The 17,302-nt window shown below is 41.1% G+C and overlaps 2 protein-coding genes across 6 annotated transcripts; both read left to right on the top strand.

Annotated features, from left to right (window-relative positions):
- Positions 1–2,197: 2,197 nt before the first annotated feature.
- LOC113360038 lies at positions 2,198–2,827 on the top strand. Its single transcript, XM_026603590.1, has one exon. The coding sequence runs from the start codon at positions 2,198–2,200 to the stop codon at positions 2,825–2,827; it is 630 nt and encodes a 209-aa protein (XP_026459375.1).
- A 7,433-nt stretch (positions 2,828–10,260) lies between these two features.
- LOC113357530 (ATP-dependent DNA helicase Q-like SIM) lies at positions 10,261–16,342 on the top strand. 5 transcript variants are annotated; one of them, XM_026600956.1, is made up of 16 exons: positions 10,261–10,387; positions 10,518–11,142; positions 11,238–11,457; positions 11,553–11,663; positions 12,117–12,306; positions 12,372–12,720; positions 12,979–13,205; positions 13,588–13,644; positions 13,800–13,880; positions 13,994–14,057; positions 14,315–14,417; positions 14,537–14,620; positions 14,712–14,799; positions 15,223–15,327; positions 15,467–15,559; positions 15,660–16,342. In XM_026600956.1, the coding sequence occupies exons 2-16, from the start codon at positions 10,521–10,523 to the stop codon at positions 15,963–15,965; spliced, it is 2,700 nt and encodes an 899-aa protein (XP_026456741.1). In that variant the 5' UTR covers positions 10,261–10,387; positions 10,518–10,520; the 3' UTR covers positions 15,966–16,342. The 5 variants fall into 5 exon arrangements, with proteins under 5 accessions (XP_026456741.1, XP_026456743.1, XP_026456742.1 ...); XM_026600959.1 differs by lacking the exon at positions 10,261–10,387 and having other exon boundaries at positions 10,540–10,613; positions 10,696–11,142; XM_026600958.1 differs by having other exon boundaries at positions 10,275–11,142; positions 15,226–15,327.
- The last annotated feature ends 960 nt before the right edge of the window (positions 16,343–17,302 follow it).

Raw genomic sequence — 17,302 nt, 5'->3', positions numbered from 1 at the left:
TGGACATACCTCTTCCATACTTTTGTGTATAAAGTCACAAACTCCTTCCGCACCAAGAATCCGCCGATGGTTCGATAGCTGGAAGACAGACATTTCATGTGAATATCGAATGGAAGACCTGCGTTGGGATATTCGTAAGACGAGATACCTAAATCTGCATCATCGAGATCAGCAGGGGTGGTTGTGTTTGAATTTGAAGGAAGAGGACTGGTCAAATCATCATCATCGACCACTGTCACACATGGGCGTCTCTGCAAAAAGGGGGGAGAACGAACTGGTACGGCCTTCCGGCGAGCACGAACAGGAGAGTCATCCCAAAGATGTTCATCTTGAACCTCAAATGGGCGTGCGCGTTTAACAGAAGATCCTAGGTGATACGAAGATGATGATCTGTTGTTGGGCCGACGTGAAAGCTTAAAGGGTCGCAGGAAATTCCACCGGAGGCCCCCTTCACGCCTGCATAATCGATCCTCCCCTGACCTAGCCACAGAACCATGTACGGTTTCCTGAAGTTGGGCCGACGTGAAAGCTTAAAGGGTCGCAGGAAATTCCACTAAAGGTCCCAAATTGATCACGACCATCCAACTTCACCGGCATGATTGGATGGCTAAGATCGGACCTATAGCCACCAGGAAGGTATTGGCGTGTTCACCACCGGCCCAACGTGGGCCCCACATGGTCGGCCTCCCCAAAGAGAAGCGTGGCTTTCCAATTCGTCCAGCCAAAGCAGCGTGGATGTGAGACCCTAATTAGGGTTTGCGGAACATCACATGTGTCGCAAATCAGTCTCAACCATCCATCTTCGCAGGCATAAATGAAGGGTGTAGATGTAGATTCAAAGGGCCCGGAGCATGTCAACACAATCACCGTGGGGCCGCTTACATACATGACTAATCGGTTAAGACCAACTATGGTTGGTCGTCTCGATTCGTGCGCCCAAACTAGGCACAACGTGCGGTCTTCAATTCTTTTGCGGCATGGGATTTCTGTCGCAAATCAATCTCAGCCGCTCCTCTTTGCCAGGAAAATTGAGTGGCTTAGATCGCATCTCCATGGGACAGTGAGGTACAAACACCTACACCAGCATGCCGTCTACACGCATGCCCAATCGGCCCTGCCAAAAACGTGTCCCATTCCTGGATTCGACCAAGCTAAAGGTTGGTGTTCGAGCACCTCCTAAACCCTAATCTGACGGACGCAGATATGGGTCGCAATCCATCTCGTCCGTCCAACTTCACCATCCTGGACGGACAGTCTAAGACAGGAGTTAGGCGACCCGTGAGGTATCACCACAATCATCGTCCACCACTCTTCCACACAGAGTGATCGGCCAAGTCAGGGCTTACCTATATAGCCTCCAAACGATCACTCGAAGATGGTTGGACGTGATGTTATGCTTAATCCGCGACTTACTCCGTTAAGCCTTAAAACAACGATGCTTCATAAACGCTGAATATATTCGATGCGTTACATGCATAGAATGCACACGATATTTCATAAATATCGACTTCCTAAATAACTTAGTTATTTAATCTAGCATCACGTGCTACTTTTTTATGGGTCCCACGATCCACACACTCGAGACATCAAACATGTCACAAATTGGGGGATACATACTGGGGTATTGGTCTGGCGGTTTACAGCATGCAGCGCACAACGCGCCATCACAATAACGTGTCAGGAAGTCATGGACGGTTAGAGATGATGGGAAAAGTGGGCAAGACTGATCGTGTGATACTAAAACACAACTCCACTACTCCATCACTCCACTTCCCATGAGAGACGTGGTTAGGCTCAATGACTTGTATAAATAGGTTCTCCTCCCTATTTCCAAGACAGAACAAGATAACAGAAACCAAGTGTTGATACAATCATATCCAAACACCAGAACTGATAGCTTACATTCTGCAAGCCAGTTCAGCTTTCTGATACAAGTCATACACAGCCAACACCTTCACAATCTCAACACCTTCTTCGCTTCCCTCCCTAAGATCAACCCCATCTCCTTCACTTTGTGACCGAAGCAAGTCTGGAACGACCATTTATTGGTTAGGCCAGAATTATACAGATTGATTTCTCGAATCACAAGCACTCCCGTGCAGTGTATTTGTTTAGGGTTTAGATTCATTTCTCATTCACACACCCCAAATTACCAAAACCGGCAGATAGTTTTCACCCATAAACAGAGGTTCAGCGAATGATAGACGCTGGAAAGCTACAAGAGTACGTGAAAAAGGATTTTGGGAAAGGTCCTGGACAGTTTGGCACAACACATGTGATTAACACACATGTGATTAATGTCAGTCACGCTAGGATCCATTCAATGACCAGGCGGGCATCGGAAGATGAGACCAGGAGAAAGCTCAGACAGTTAAAAGAATGGTACTTGACAAATCATATCGATTTTGTCAGTGGAAATGGAGCAGAAATTCGGGAGCTTGAATTCACAAAGATCGAGTTCTCTGAAGCAGACATGATAGGTGTATATTCTCTCTACAATGATGTTATCGTTATAACTGCTTGGATTGGAATGTTTCGTGTACACCAGATTCTAGTGGATACAGGAAGCTCAGTGAGCGTGCTGTTTTCAGGAGCCTATTCCTCTATGAATCTCCCACATGACTTGGTCGAAGAGGATGAAAATCCAATTATCGGTTTTAGTGGCGAAGTTACAAAGGCGATTGGAAAAGTTAAGATACCTATAACAGTGGCTGACAAGTCCGTTTTAGGCAATTTCTTGTTACTTGATTGTCGATCTCCCTACAATGTGATTGTAGGACGAGACTGGCTGCATGAGATCGATGTAGTCATATCCTCATATCATTAATGTATGAAGTTTATTACCCCCGAAGGAGTCGTGAAAGCTAGAAGCGACTAGATGGACGCCCACAAGTGTCACGAGAGTGTCATGGATGAGTACAAGAAGTCAGAAGTTAGCGGGAACCAAATCATGCAAGTCGAGCAGAAATAACAATTACAGAATCCTCTCCCTCCAGAATCATATATGGGAGAGGACGCAGCTGAACCCCCAACAGTTGAGAAACTGATCGAGGTCCAGATTGGAGATGAGAAGCACAAAATAACGTTTGTACGGGCGGATCTTCCTGCACACGAACGTGATGGTTTGATTACATTGCTAAGGGCAAACGCCGACGTTTTTGCATGGAGTTTTGCTCAGATGCCTGGGATAGATCCGAATGTAGCATGCCGCAGGCTAAATATCAATGAGAAGTTCCATCCAGTTCGTCAGAAAATCAGGAATATGGCGCAAAGCAAAAAAAGATGGAGTTACTGCAGAAGTTGAAAAGCTGTTGGAAGCAGGCTTTATTCGACCAGTGCAGTATCCTCGCTGGCTGTCTAATGTCGTACCCGTTCCAAAGAAGAATGGTAAAATTCGTGTCTGTATCGATTTTACTGATTTGAATAAAGCATGTCCTAATGATCCGTACCCGCTACCGCGGATAAGATATTTGGTGGATGCAACCTCAGGGTACGTGAGACTGTCATTCATGGACGGTTTTTCGGGGTATAACCAAATACCTTTGTTCGAGGATGATCAAAGGCATACTGCGTTTGTGACTGACAGAAGAGTTTACTGCTATACTGTAATGTTATTCGGGCTAAAAGAATGCAGGGGAGACCTATCAGCATTTGGTAGACCATATGTTCAAGGATCTGATTGGGAAGACGATGGAAGTATGTATTGACGATATGGTAGTGAAATCTGAGCAAAAAGAGTCGCATTTTCTTGATCTGCACAAGACATTTGATATCTTGAGTCAACATCGTATGAAGCTCAATCCAGCAAAATATTCATTCGGGCTATCCTCGGGAAAGTTCCTTGGATACTTGATGATGCACAGAGGGATCGAGGCGAATCCGGAGCAAATCAGAGCCATCAGAGAGATGTCATCCCCAAGAACGAAGAAGGAGGTCCAGAAGTCAGCGGGACGATTAGCATCTTTAAATCGTTTCACTTCACGCTCGTCGGATCGATTTAAACCATTCTTTGATGTTTTGAAGAAAGCGGTGAATTTTGGTTGGACGGATGAGTGCGAAAAAGCTTTCAATGAGATCAAACAGTATTTGTCAACTCCCCCAGTTTTGGTGAGTCCAAAAACTGGACAACCTATCGGAGTTTATATGGCTGCAACGGAGAACGATGTAAGTGCAGTGTTGTTTGTTACGGATCCACATGAAAAACCTGTTTATTTCGTCAGTAAATCTTTGACAGGGGCGGAAACACGATACAAGTAAATTGAGAAGATAGCACTTGCACTGTTGCATGCATCTCTTCGTCTCAAACCTTATTTCCAAGGGAGGCAGATCGTTGTCTAATCAGAATACCCGCTGAAGAGAATCCTGGAACGTGTTGATGATTCCAGCCGACTAGCCATATGGTCAGATTTTCTGGGGCGTATAAAATTAAGTACGAAACCATAGCTGCATAGAAGGGACACTCCCTGGCTGCACTACTAGCAGATTTTCCTATGGACGACATAGAAACGGTTTTCGGAGAAGAAAAGGAGTTGTTCAAACCCATAGAGTCATCCACTGATTAGACTGGGGTCGAGTCCGCAATGGAGGTTGATACTCCTGAGCCGCTATGGACTGTGTTCACTGATGGGTCATCAAACATTGGTGGAGCTGGAGTTGGATGTGTCATCCTTACTCCCGAAGGTTCGATGATCGAGAAAGCGACCATATTGGGCTTTCGATCTTCAAACGATGAAGCTGAATATGAAGCAACAATTATCGGTTTAAAGGCTGCCAAACAGTTAGACGCGAAGAACGTGAAGCTGGTAACTGATTATATGCTAGTATTTAACCAGTTTCTGGGAACCTACAGAGCCAAGGAAGAGAGGATGGACTTATATTTGGATCATATGAGAGAGCTGGAAAATGAATTCGACCAGTTCTCTATTGGGCAGCGACCACGGTTGGAAAACAGGCACGCACATGCTTTAGCATATCTATCTTCCGCAGTCGATACTGATACCACCCGTTTCGTTGTAGTGGATTTCCAAGAATTACCTAGCATCTCCGACAGCCACTTTGTTCTGGCTCTCCAACACGCTAGTGGGGGCGAGGGGGAAATTACATCAGTACAGGGAGATACCGAGAACGTTGACAGCAATATGGATGTTGACAGTCCAGTGACAGATGATTCAAGCAGTCCTGCTGAAAACACTTCAGACTGGCGTCAACCTTATGTTCACTATTTTGACAACCAGTGAACTCCCAGAAGATGAGCATATCGCTTCAAAAGTGAAGAAGAATGCTTGGAGATATTCAATGATCGAGGGACAGCTGTACAGCAAACCTGTAGCTTTGGATCCATTTTTGCGGTGCATATCAGCCGAAGAAGGATAACAAATATTGTCAGAGGCTCATGAAGGAATATGTGGCAACCATTCTGGAGGACGCAGTCTCGCGCACAGGATACTTGCCCAGGGATACTTCTGTCCATACATGCAGAAAGATGCTAAAGAATACGCACAAAAATGCATGCCATGCCAAGAGCACGCTCCAATTCCTAAAAGGCCCGCCAACGATTGCATCCAATTTTTAGTCCCTGGTCATTCTCTATGAAGGGACTAGATATCGTCGGACCACTTCCCAAATCTCCTGGAGGCATTAAATTCGTACTAGCCGCCACTGATTATTTCACCAAATGGGTCGAAGCAGTGGCATTGGTACATGTTACCGGATATGATGTGAAAAGGTTCATATGGGAGAATATCATCTGAAGATTTGGAATCCCAAGCGAGTTAATATCAAACAATGGGAAGCAATTCGATTTTGGGGTGATCAAATAATTCTGCATGAACCTGAATATTCGCCACAATTTCTCATCTCCTTATTATGCTCAGAGCAACAGGCAGGCGGAAGCAACCAATCACGTTATTATGGACAATCTCAAGAAAAGGCTAGAGAAAGCGAAGGGAAAATGGACAGAAGAGTTTCCTGGAGTCTTATGGTCCTATCGAACGACCCCAAAAAGATCCACTGGATTTTCCCCATTCACGCTGGCTTATGGCACAGAGGCAGTCATACCCACCGAGGTACATCTCAAGACTACCAAAACTCGTTCTGTCAAATCTGGGAAAAATGATAGCATACTGGCTTTGGATAAGGAGTTGCTGGAAGAACAAAGAGAAACAACCTTTACAGCAGTTGGTCTGATACCAGCAGGCAATCAAGCTGAGCTATGATCATAAAGTCAGAGAACAGTCATTCAAACCAGGGGAATATATCTTGAAGAAAACCCGAGCAGCCACAATGGAACCGAACTGTGGAAAGCCCAGAGGAAACTGGGAAGGTCCATATATAGTGGATAGGCCAGCGTCTCGTGGCTCATACTACCTAAGGAACCTCAATGGTACTCAAGATTTAAAACCATAGAAGCCATGGAATTCGTTCCACTTGAAGAAGTTGTATCATTAGCTAAATTCGCATAGGAGTAGTGTCAAATACTGATGTGCTGCACTCTTTTTCCTTTATGATGGTTTTATCCCACTGGTTTTCCACGCAAAGGTTTTAACGAGGCAGCTGTTGTCGGGCAGTAGGTATTTATCTTGTTATTTCAATTCAGAAATTTAATTCAACATTGTTTTGGTATTCCACACTCTATCAAAATTGTTCGTGTTTAATTATAAACTACTGCGGACGTTCGAATCCGCGGTCGGTCCTAAAAACATTACATCTCAAGTCTACTGTCAGCAGCATATCCGACACTTCGCAGATAGGGTGAATGAACATGTTGAGCATTTTTACCCTATTCCAAGTGTATCCCCATCGTGTGGGACTTCAGCAAATGTGAAAATGTACACATCTCAACTTTGTGCGCATCTTGAATAGTAGGATTGGCCCCCTGCGCGAATTCAAGATAGCAGAAAAACTCAACTTCTCATTCCATGCGCGAGCAAAATACAGCAGGGAAGTGCACCCTTGCGTGTGCATTGAGCAGCATGACACCACTACATACTGGGGGCGAGTTATATATCACCTCAGCCATTTGGAGGCGGGATATATAACACTCCAGCGCAATGATTACATTCCTAGGGGCGAGTTGCATAACACTCCGAACAACGCGCTTGGGGGCGAGTTATGCAACACTCCAGAATGATACAAATTCAGTTGCCAGTAGAATTGGGGAACCCGAACTTCTTAACCCATAACAAGTTATGGATTAAGAGGGGGCGATGTTTGTACCCTAATACATTTACACCAAAAAATGGACTTACTTAGGCCTAAAATGCTCTTCTTTTTAGCTAAGTATGGTTCATTGGGCCTAAGCATTCTTCCTCTATGCACCAAGTATGGCTAATTAGGCCTCACAAACACCTTACATTAAAACTCAAGCACATAGGTTCAAATCAAGCAAGTAAGGAGCCCATCACCACTGCCACGTCAGATGTCACTCAGCGTGCCATGTCAACAATAAAGTCCAATTAACGTCTGCCACGTCAACACTGAAGAGACACGTCAACATGCCATGTCAGCACTGAGTGCCACGACATCACCAATGGCCGACAAATAACTACCACGTCAGCACCGAACTTCCACGTCAGCATTGAGTGCCACGTCAGGATGGCACGTCAGCATTCGCAACCGAACAGTAACTTCCACGTCAGCACTGGACTTCCCCGACAACTTGACACGTCCCCACATGAAAGCCACGTCAGCATAAAAGACCAACCAGTGACTGCATGTCAGCATAAAAGACCACCAAATGACTTCCATGTCAGCTTGACACGTCACCACATGAACGCCACATCAGCATAAAAGACCAACCAGTGACTGCCACGTCATCAATACGGAATATTCCATTGGCATATTCCAAACGCTGGCAACAAAGTCCGGCGGGCATGTTCGGCGCCGAGGTCTGGCAGGCGACTGTGGTGGTTATCCTGTGTTTTGCGGCTTACTCGATTAACTTATTACTAGGTTATTTACACCCTTCACATTTATACTAGAGGATATTTACACCCACCTTGTTCAACCAAGTCAGCTCACTGAGTTCCAGCCGAGTTGAGTTGTTGGCTCACTGATATTTCATCCCTATGATATAAGTCTTGCGTATTTATACACCCCATTGTGGGCTTTTGTAAACTACTTGGGCTTGGCATTTCACACTCATTTGTTTGGGCCAACCTTTTGCACCGTCTTGCTTAGCTTATTCCATAACCCTAATGGAAGTTTCTGGAATATTCTAGGAGTCATGCAGGGAATATCAATGCCAGAACCACGCAGTCATGCAGGGAGGCATGCAGGGGATTTAATACGATTTATACTTATATCGAAATTAGAGTAAGGCCCTAGTTGACAACATACAAATACAAGGTTTCACAACCCTAGTATGTATGCAATCTTCACCATTAAAACTCCTGTGAAAAACTCAAACCTAACATAAACATCGGAGGGTTTTCTGCAGGTACCACCCCCCACCCCCACTCCCCATAACACTGTTCAATTGGAGAAAAAGGCAGCAGTTCGAACATCAATTCACCATCAAATTCGTGTTTGAGGTAGAAGTATTTTTACCATACAAACAACTATGCTCGTGTTAAACCAGATCTAAAAATTGAAAGAAGATTATCAAAACGAATCGCGTCATCGTGATGAAATATGAAAATTCTATTCCGAAATTACATCTCGAAATCGATTGACAACTTAAAGATGAAGTACTTACACTCTTTGCAATAATAGATTTCTAGAGAAATCATAATAAGGTGTTTTTATTGGTGATATCAGTGGTGGTGGAGGAGGATTTATACTGGAAAATCCATTGTCATCATCATCACGATTTGAGAAATGTTTTATTTGGTATTAAATGATTTGTTTATTTAATTTTGTTAATTAATCTTATTTTATAGATAATAGGTTCGATCTAAGATGTTTACTTAAGGTTAATTTATATTTCATAACTATATGAAGCTAATTTGTTGGTTTTTATATTGGTTGTAACCATGTGTGTGGGAATCAATCATGGATTAGTATGTTGTATGTAGTGTTCCGTAGGAAAGCCAAGGAGTTGTTGGTTTGATTAAGATAAAATAATCAACAAACAATATCATGTTGATCCAATTGTGAGTTTTGATTTTGTTGCCTTTGGAACGGTGGTGGTGCTTGTCTAGGTTTGGGAACTTTTCATAGAGACACAACGGTGGTGAAATTACAGGTGATGATCATTTGTTATTGTTTACATGTTTTTATGGGGTCAATTGTTGCTGTTGATCCCATTTATGGGATCAACTACGGTTGTTGACCCAATTTTTTATGGATCAACTATGGTTGTTGATCCCAATTATGGGATAAACTCCTGTTGTTGACCCAATTTTTTATGGGATCAACTGATGTTGTTGATCCAATCAACTCCTATTGTTGACAACATTTTCTTGGATTAGTATAATCATGCTTGTAGTTTAAATCATCTAAATTTTTTCCAATGTTGAACTTGTGGTGCAACGGTAGCATGACCGACTCCATGTCAGATGATGCATGTTCGATTCACGCCAAGTTCACTCCATTTACATGGATCAACTTCTACAGTTTATCTTTTTTTTTGGATCAACTACCGTTGTTGATCCCCTAAATTGGATCAACTTCTACTATTGATTATATTTTTATTTAGATCAACTATTGTTGTGATACAAAAATATCTGAACCAGTGGTGGCGGCGGCGGACTAGTAGTGGTGGCGGTTGGTAGGTGGTGGTTGTTGAACGGTGGTGGTGGAATGGTAGTTGAATGTTGGTGGTGGTGGTGCTAGCGGTGGTGGTGAAGTGGTAGAGGAAGAAATTTGTTCCATTTTGAAATAAAAAAAATATTATATGGGTGAGCGCATTAAGGTAATCTAATTTTAAATGGATAAAGTTATTAAAAAGTAGGGACATATTTATTATTGTATGAGGATATATTTATTTGGTTTCAAAAATAAGGACATATAATAATGTACCCAATTATAAACATCTTAGACATATAATTTGTATATATATTGCTAATGGAGTGTACCTTTTTATTTAGGAGGGTACCGATTTTCATATTAGGCAAACTGAAAATTACTTTGTTCTATATGAAATGAAATTTGATACCCTCGTTAGTAAACGGGTACCCGTTAGCGGCCATGGCTATTTAGCTTGGTTGGATCAGTGGTTGGATTGGTTGTACTTGCATAAGGGCCGTAACTCGAACATGTACGTTTTCTTCACATACGTTATAAATTAGTTTCACCAGATCACCAAAAGTGGGTCTCAAATGTGATTTTTATTTCGCGCGTTTAAAACCCTCATCTCTTGCAATTTCAAATCTCTCCCTAGTTGGAAGGGATCTAACATAGATTGGATTGAAATAAAACCTGTGCAGGAAACTATCGATGACCTAAGGTACAGTCTATTTATTTATTTATTACTCCCGATTAATTGATTTTCAATGTATTAATTCAATTTAGGGTTCCTTATCTGGGATTGATATATCGATTTTACGATTGCGATGGGTCGGGAATAAAATTTGTAGACCATGGAGAAGAGCAGCATATCGTCTGACCATGTCATTGCTGAATTGATTGAAATGGGTTTTGAGTTCTCTCAAGTTATTGAAGCCGTAGAATCAGTAGGTCCAATTCTTGATAAAGCAGTTGATTTCATTATTAATCCGAGTAGTCATCATAAAAAACCTAGCAATGTAAGTACAGGTTCGTCGTTGGGTGATTCGAAACCTTCTTGTGCACTTAGTAGCAGACGTGTGCTGGGAAAGAGGGTGGTGACTTCATCGTTGTCTTCTGGTCGGGCTAAGCAATCAAGTATTATGGACCATTTCCAACCACCTAGACTCAAAAGAAGTAAGATTGATGGAGAGGTGGGTACATCCATTTCTGAACCGGGGTTGGTGTCTAAGTCTAAAGAAGTGAAACCAGCGTGTCGTTCTTATACGGACAGTAATTCGGTCTCCACAATGGATTCAACTGTATTTGTTGCTGAAAATTTACAAGGGCAAGGGATAGGAGCAGATTGGGAAGTGAAAGCGAGTAATGTGTTACAGAAACATTTTGGATTTTCCACATTAAAGAACTTCCAGAAGGAAGCGCTGGAGTCTTGGTTGGCTAATCAAGATTCTCTTGTTCTTGCTGCAACAGGATCTGGTATGTGTTATGTCTGCATCTGAGTTAACATTATTACACCTTGCTGTAAGTTCATTCGCCAAACAAGTGTAAAAACCATGTTTTGGGATATGCAGGGAAATCGCTATGCTTCCAGCTTCCGGCATTGTTGACAGGAAAGGTTGTTATTGTGCTATCACCCTTGATAAGTTTAATGCACGATCAGTGCTTAAAGCTAGATAAACACGGGATATCAGCTTGCTTTCTTGGATCAGGACAAACTGATACTAGTGTAGAACAGAAAGCAATGAATGGCATGTATAGTATTGTTTATATTTGCCCAGAGACAGTTTTGAGGTAAACGTATTATTTGGCCGTTGACTTATTTGGTACTAAAAGGAGTGTTTGCACAACAAAGTCTTTCTGATTATCTTTCTTCTCTATTTTCACAGACTCATAGGACCTCTTCAAAAGCTTGCAGAAAATCGCGGGATAGCACTCTTTGCCATTGATGAAGCCCACTGTGTCTCTAAGTGGGGACATGACTTCCGACCTGACTACAGGTTAATTTTTTCTTTCTCGTCCACTTCTCTGTTTATTCCAGTGTACGATTTTACTTCTAGATGAATAGCCAGTAAAAGAGCTAGTGCCTCATTGTGCTAGATACTTTAAAGTTCCACATCTGAACCTAGAATTCCCGTTAAATAGGCTTCATTATAATCCTAAATAATGCTGGTACCAGCGCTAGGTGAAAGAACCCATCAGGATGAGTTCAACTTAGGATACTGCATACCATGGACCTCGGTATATTTAGTCTCTCGGACTCTTCCCCGCTGAACATAGTATTTTAAATTCCTCTCACTAGTGAAAAACCTTAGTGTTCCAACTCTAGAAATTCCACCAGTTGCCTTTTTTGGGTGAATCCAACTGTATCTTAGATCTGTTGTTATGGTCCCTTGTGCCAAGGTAAGCAATGGTTGTTATTCTGACGTCTGGTCTCTCTATTCATGTTTTAGGCGATTATCTGTATTGAGAGATAGCTTCAACACATGCAATTTGGGATTCTTGAAGTCCAATATCCCACTAATGGCATTAAATGCTACTGCAACGTTTCGAGTTCGGGATGACATCCTTAAATCCTTGTGCATGTCTATAGAAACAAAGATAGTCCTCACATCATTCTTCCGACCAAATCTTTGCTTTTCAGTAAGTTAATCTTGTTCATTATCCCAACTCTGTATTGCTATTTTCTTATTATTTTATATTTACAGGTAAAACATAGTAGGACATCTGGGAGTTCTTATGAGAAGGATTTTCAGGAATTGGTAGATTTGTATAAGACACAAAGAGTTGTTGGCAAAAGGAGACACAGCAATGTGGTCGAGGACTCTGTGGGCGAGTCTGACTGCTCTATGGGATATGTAAACGATAGTTTATCTGATACAGAAGAAACCTCTCTAAGTGATTTGGAGGACTTTGAAGATGAGTTCTCTGATGGAAATGATGCTGAAGTTAGCTTAAGCTATAGGAAGGGTGTAGCTTCTCGTAAGAAAAAGCAACTGTCAGTTGAATTTCTGGAAGATGAGTTAGACGTTCCACAAAGTGTTGATGATTTGGATGGTAACCTATTTTCTGAATTTTTTTTTCATTCTACACATTCTGCTCCCACTCACTTGCAAATGTTTGATTCTCACATACATATGTTTACGCTGGATAAGTCATACGATAGCAGATTCTGGAGTAAAGAAGTAGGCTCATACATAATCTGTGTCCATTGAAAAATTAAAAGGCACTTTTAGAAGACTCATCGAGCTCAAAGTTATTTCAAAAATGAAAGTGCAAGGTTGTGCCGCATTAAACATATGTCCATGTTTGCAGTTACTTGTGGTGAATTCAATGGTGGTATTTCATCTGAGAATATGGATATGCAGAATCCGTCTGAGACAAATGATCCTCTAATCAACCTGCAGGACAGACTGCGACTTCTGGAAGAGCCTTCCGATGGCGGCCCCACTATTGTTTATGTGCCAACTAGAAAAGAAACTGTAGCGTTGGCAAAGTATTTGTGTACATTTGGCATAAGGGCCGCTGCTTACAATGCAAAGGTGCAAATCTAAATTGATTACTGTTAAGTTGCCCTACTTTTTCCTGGTGCTTACTGGAGTATTTTCAGTCCACATCCCATGTCTAGATTGTAATGTCTATATGTTCAATCACTTAAGTTTCATTAACGTTCATTTTGTGGCCCAGTGATTTCAAATTAAAGAGCTATTAATCTAAAACTAAACATAGAATTCAACGGTAGCAAATAATACATGATAGTACTAGATTTTGAGCCTTCTTTGCTTCTGCACATTTCAAATAAATTTAGTGATTTTCTGATTCTTGAACTTGTGATGCAGCTATTGTGTACAATCTCTATAGGCATTATATATTCAGTTTTCACTTTCTATGTGGTTCAAAAGTAATCTTCTGACTTTGTTTCAGCTTCCAAAAGTGCATCTTAGAAAGGTCCACAAGGAGTTCCATGAAAACTCCTTAGAGGTATGGTGTTAAATTAGTTAATACAATAATCTAGTTGTAATTGTGGATTTTGTTTTAAATCAAACCTGTACATGGTAACTATCACCAGAATGGAGATAATATTGTCCTTACTGATGCTTCGAAAGGTGGTCTGACTTATATCTCCCACTCTCCAGGTTGTTGTTGCAACAATTGCTTTCGGAATGGGGATAGACAAGTCAAACGTACGGAAAATCATTCATTATGGTTGGCCACAGGTCTATATCTCTAGTAATTGATATATTTATCTCAGCACTACTGTAAGTATTTGATCATTTCCTATAAAAGGCATCTAACATTTTCCCCTCATTATCCATTTCTTTGATGGCAGAGTTTAGAGGCATACTATCAGGAAGCAGGTCGAGCTGGAAGGGATGGAAAATTAGCAGATTGCAGTAAGTTCTTTAAAACATTCAACTTCATGCTTGCGCTATAGTGGTAGAGTATGTCTAACTGTCTATCCAAGTAAACTAGCAATCACTTTTGGAGTGAGGGGATCTCCTCTAAGATGTTTCTCTAGATGTTTGTATATGATGCATGAGGAAGTCAGAACACCTTCCATACTCTATTTCGCACATTATGCACATAGCTTATACTTGCCTACTATCCATGATTCTCCATAATCTTTTATAAACTTCTGATTTCTGTCAAGCAGTTCTATATGCTAACCTTTTAAGAACGCCTACACTTCTGCCGAGTAAACGGAGTGAAGAACAGACGAAACAAGCATATAAAATGTTATCTGATTGCTTCAGGTTTTGTATCGCTCTTCACTGGAGAATCATGTGCCTCTCCCTTTCCTTGACCAGATGAGTTTATTTATTGTTCTGTGAACATTTAAAGATACCATCTCTTGGATTTCATGTATCCATAGGTTCGGTATGGGTAATTCAACGTGCCGAGCTAAGACACTTGTACAGTACTTTGGAGAAGATTTTGGTCATGAGAAGTGTCTTTTGTAAGTCGCTCAACCTTCATATTGATTGCTTACTTTGTGAACCCTTGATATTAGTTTCTTTGAACGGAAGACCATTGATAAAAATTGTCAGGTGTGATGTGTGTGTGGCTGGACCTCCTGAACCGCAAAACCTGAAGAGCGAGACAGATATTTTCTTGAGGGTACTTGCAGCTCAATGTGTAAGTCTTTCTTCAGCAGTTTCTGTATCACTATGCACACATTCTTTTTATAATTCAAACAATCAATAAGCACCAAGTAGTTTGGCATTTTTAGTTGAGTTAATTGATTATTGATGCGAGTCATATGACACAAACTGCAATTATCTTGAAAGAAACGTGGTTCAGACTTCAGCGTCAGTTATGAAAGACCAATTTTAGTATGAGCTTGGAAACCCCTTTTTATCTATTTTCTATTTTGTTCTCATTTACCCAGAATCCTTGGTTTTCATAAGAATAGATCCCTAGTCTACCATGTAATGCTGTTGTATTTTGATTGCATATTAAAGGACTGTTTTATATTTCAAGGTGTTTTTGAGTTGCATTTATTAAGTGGATGTTCGCGACATGTTATCTTTAACTGAGATTGAGATCTATTGAACTTAGGAGCATATGAGGTATGGGGTTGGCTCTTATGATGATGAACTATGTAAAGGGAGACCCACAGAAAAGCTGGACTTCAGGACATTGGTCAGCACAATAAGGGAACAGGTAGTTCCTGACTCGTGGTTTTCCCTCTTGTTTATGTTTACAATTGAGACATTTTGGATGTAGATATTATCATTTGCCAGTAAAGCCTTCACTTTTACATTTGAGTAGACAAGTTTTGATGTGATATTTATTTGGACAGTGTCCAAAATTTGCAGCAACTGATCGTTTATGGTGGCAAGGTCTTGCTCGTATATTAGAAGATAAGGGGTACATACGAGAGGGGGAAGACATGGTAAGTAATTGAATGCCCTTTGGCCTGTTGCGTGTTTTAGCCTTTTAATGAGGCTTTACAGAAAAATAATGGCCACCTGTAATCTCCGACTTTTGTTCAGGTTCAACCTTCCATAAAATTCCCAGAGCTTACAGAGTTGGGACTGAAGTTTCTCCAGTCTGATCCCGAGGCAGCTTTCCACGTTTGCCCTGAGGCAGACATGTTACTCTCAACAACAATACAAAAATCTTTTTCCACCTTCTCAGAATGGGGAAAAGGTTGGGCTGATCCGGAGATCCGTCGCCTTCGTTTAAAAGGCAAGAAGTGTAGAAAAGGGAGAAGGAAGAAAAGACAAAGCAAACATTACAAAGACCTGAAAACTGTGCGAGGAAGATTATCGGCGAAATTGTCAAAGCAGAAGCCTTAATTCAAGTTCAACGACATCCATTTTCCAAGAACGCCAACCATGTAGGAAACACCATTTGACATTGGTACATGGATACCAAGAATATAGATTAAGAACCTAAGCGTGGATAGAAAATTTTAATCGGTCGTTGGACAGCTGGAGAAAAGCCGAGGCGTGCTCCAAGCAAATAAATTTTGTGTGAGATGTTGTTTCTAAATTGTACAAGACACAGGGGAACTTGACCTGACCTGCTCAACCCTGAAGATATTGGCTACACGTAAAATACACAATGTGTTTATGTATTTGTTATCGGTGCGATTTTACAATACGGAATATCACACTAGATGTATCTGTTAGAGGGAAGGCCCCCTGTAATATTTCCTCTTTAATTTCGCCAATTTCTGGACATGTTTTTGGTCGTTTTTCTATTATTTCTTCGAATTCCTCCATGCAATGAGAAATTATGTATGTATTTTTTTTTTTATCAGGTAGCCTTTGTTAGTTTGTTCCCCTTCTTAGTTTTGCAAGTCATATTTTTTATGAAAGAAATTAAAAAGGAAATATTAGTTTTGTAACTCATATTTTTATGAAAGAAATTAAAAAGAAAATATCAAAGATGGAGTTACTAAGAGCTTTTTCAATAGTGAATGTGGATGTTTCATGTGCCATCACTTTTAAGACATTTTTTAAGTAAAAAATCCTATATATTAGGAAAAATAAAGAACGCGAAATTGGGGATAAAAAAACTAATTGGGGGATATAGATTACTTTCCCCAACCCATGGTGTGTGCTAAGGGGTGATTTTTGGGTAGGAAAATACTAAAATACCCTTTGCTCAAAATAAAATCAAAAAACTTAAAATCAAAAAACAAAATCATATCCCCTATTTATCCCACTCCCTTTTAAATTAGAGTTTTCCCCATTCCCTTTCAAACTCTAAATTTTCCCCACTCCCTTTCAAACTCTAAATTTTCCCCACTCCTTTTCAAATTCTCTTCCCTTTTAAATTTTCCCCATTTCCCCACTTCCTTGAAAACGATTTTTTTTTATCATTCGGAAGCGATGAGGACCATGCCGGTAGTGATGAAGACCATGTCGGAAATAAAAAAAATCGTATCGCCGGAAGTGATGAATATCATGCCGGAATTGATGAAGACCATGCCGAAAAATGGTGTCGGCATACTTGGTAACTAACATTCAATGCCGGAACTGAGTGCCGGCATGCTCGATAGAAATTTAGCAATGCCGGTAGTGAAGTTTCCTGGATACTTTTCATCATGTGTCGGCATAGAAATTCAAGCAACATACTATGCCGGCATGCTCGAGAATTAACTGACTGTGCCGGAAGTGGACTGTTT

Source organism: Papaver somniferum, chromosome 3, assembly GCF_003573695.1.
Source record: "Papaver somniferum cultivar HN1 chromosome 3, ASM357369v1, whole genome shotgun sequence".
In the NCBI taxonomy this organism is placed as follows: Eukaryota; Viridiplantae; Streptophyta; class Magnoliopsida; order Ranunculales; family Papaveraceae; genus Papaver; species Papaver somniferum.
The sequence above is the reverse complement of the archived record's forward strand: the minus strand, read 5'-3'. Positions and strand labels throughout refer to the sequence as shown.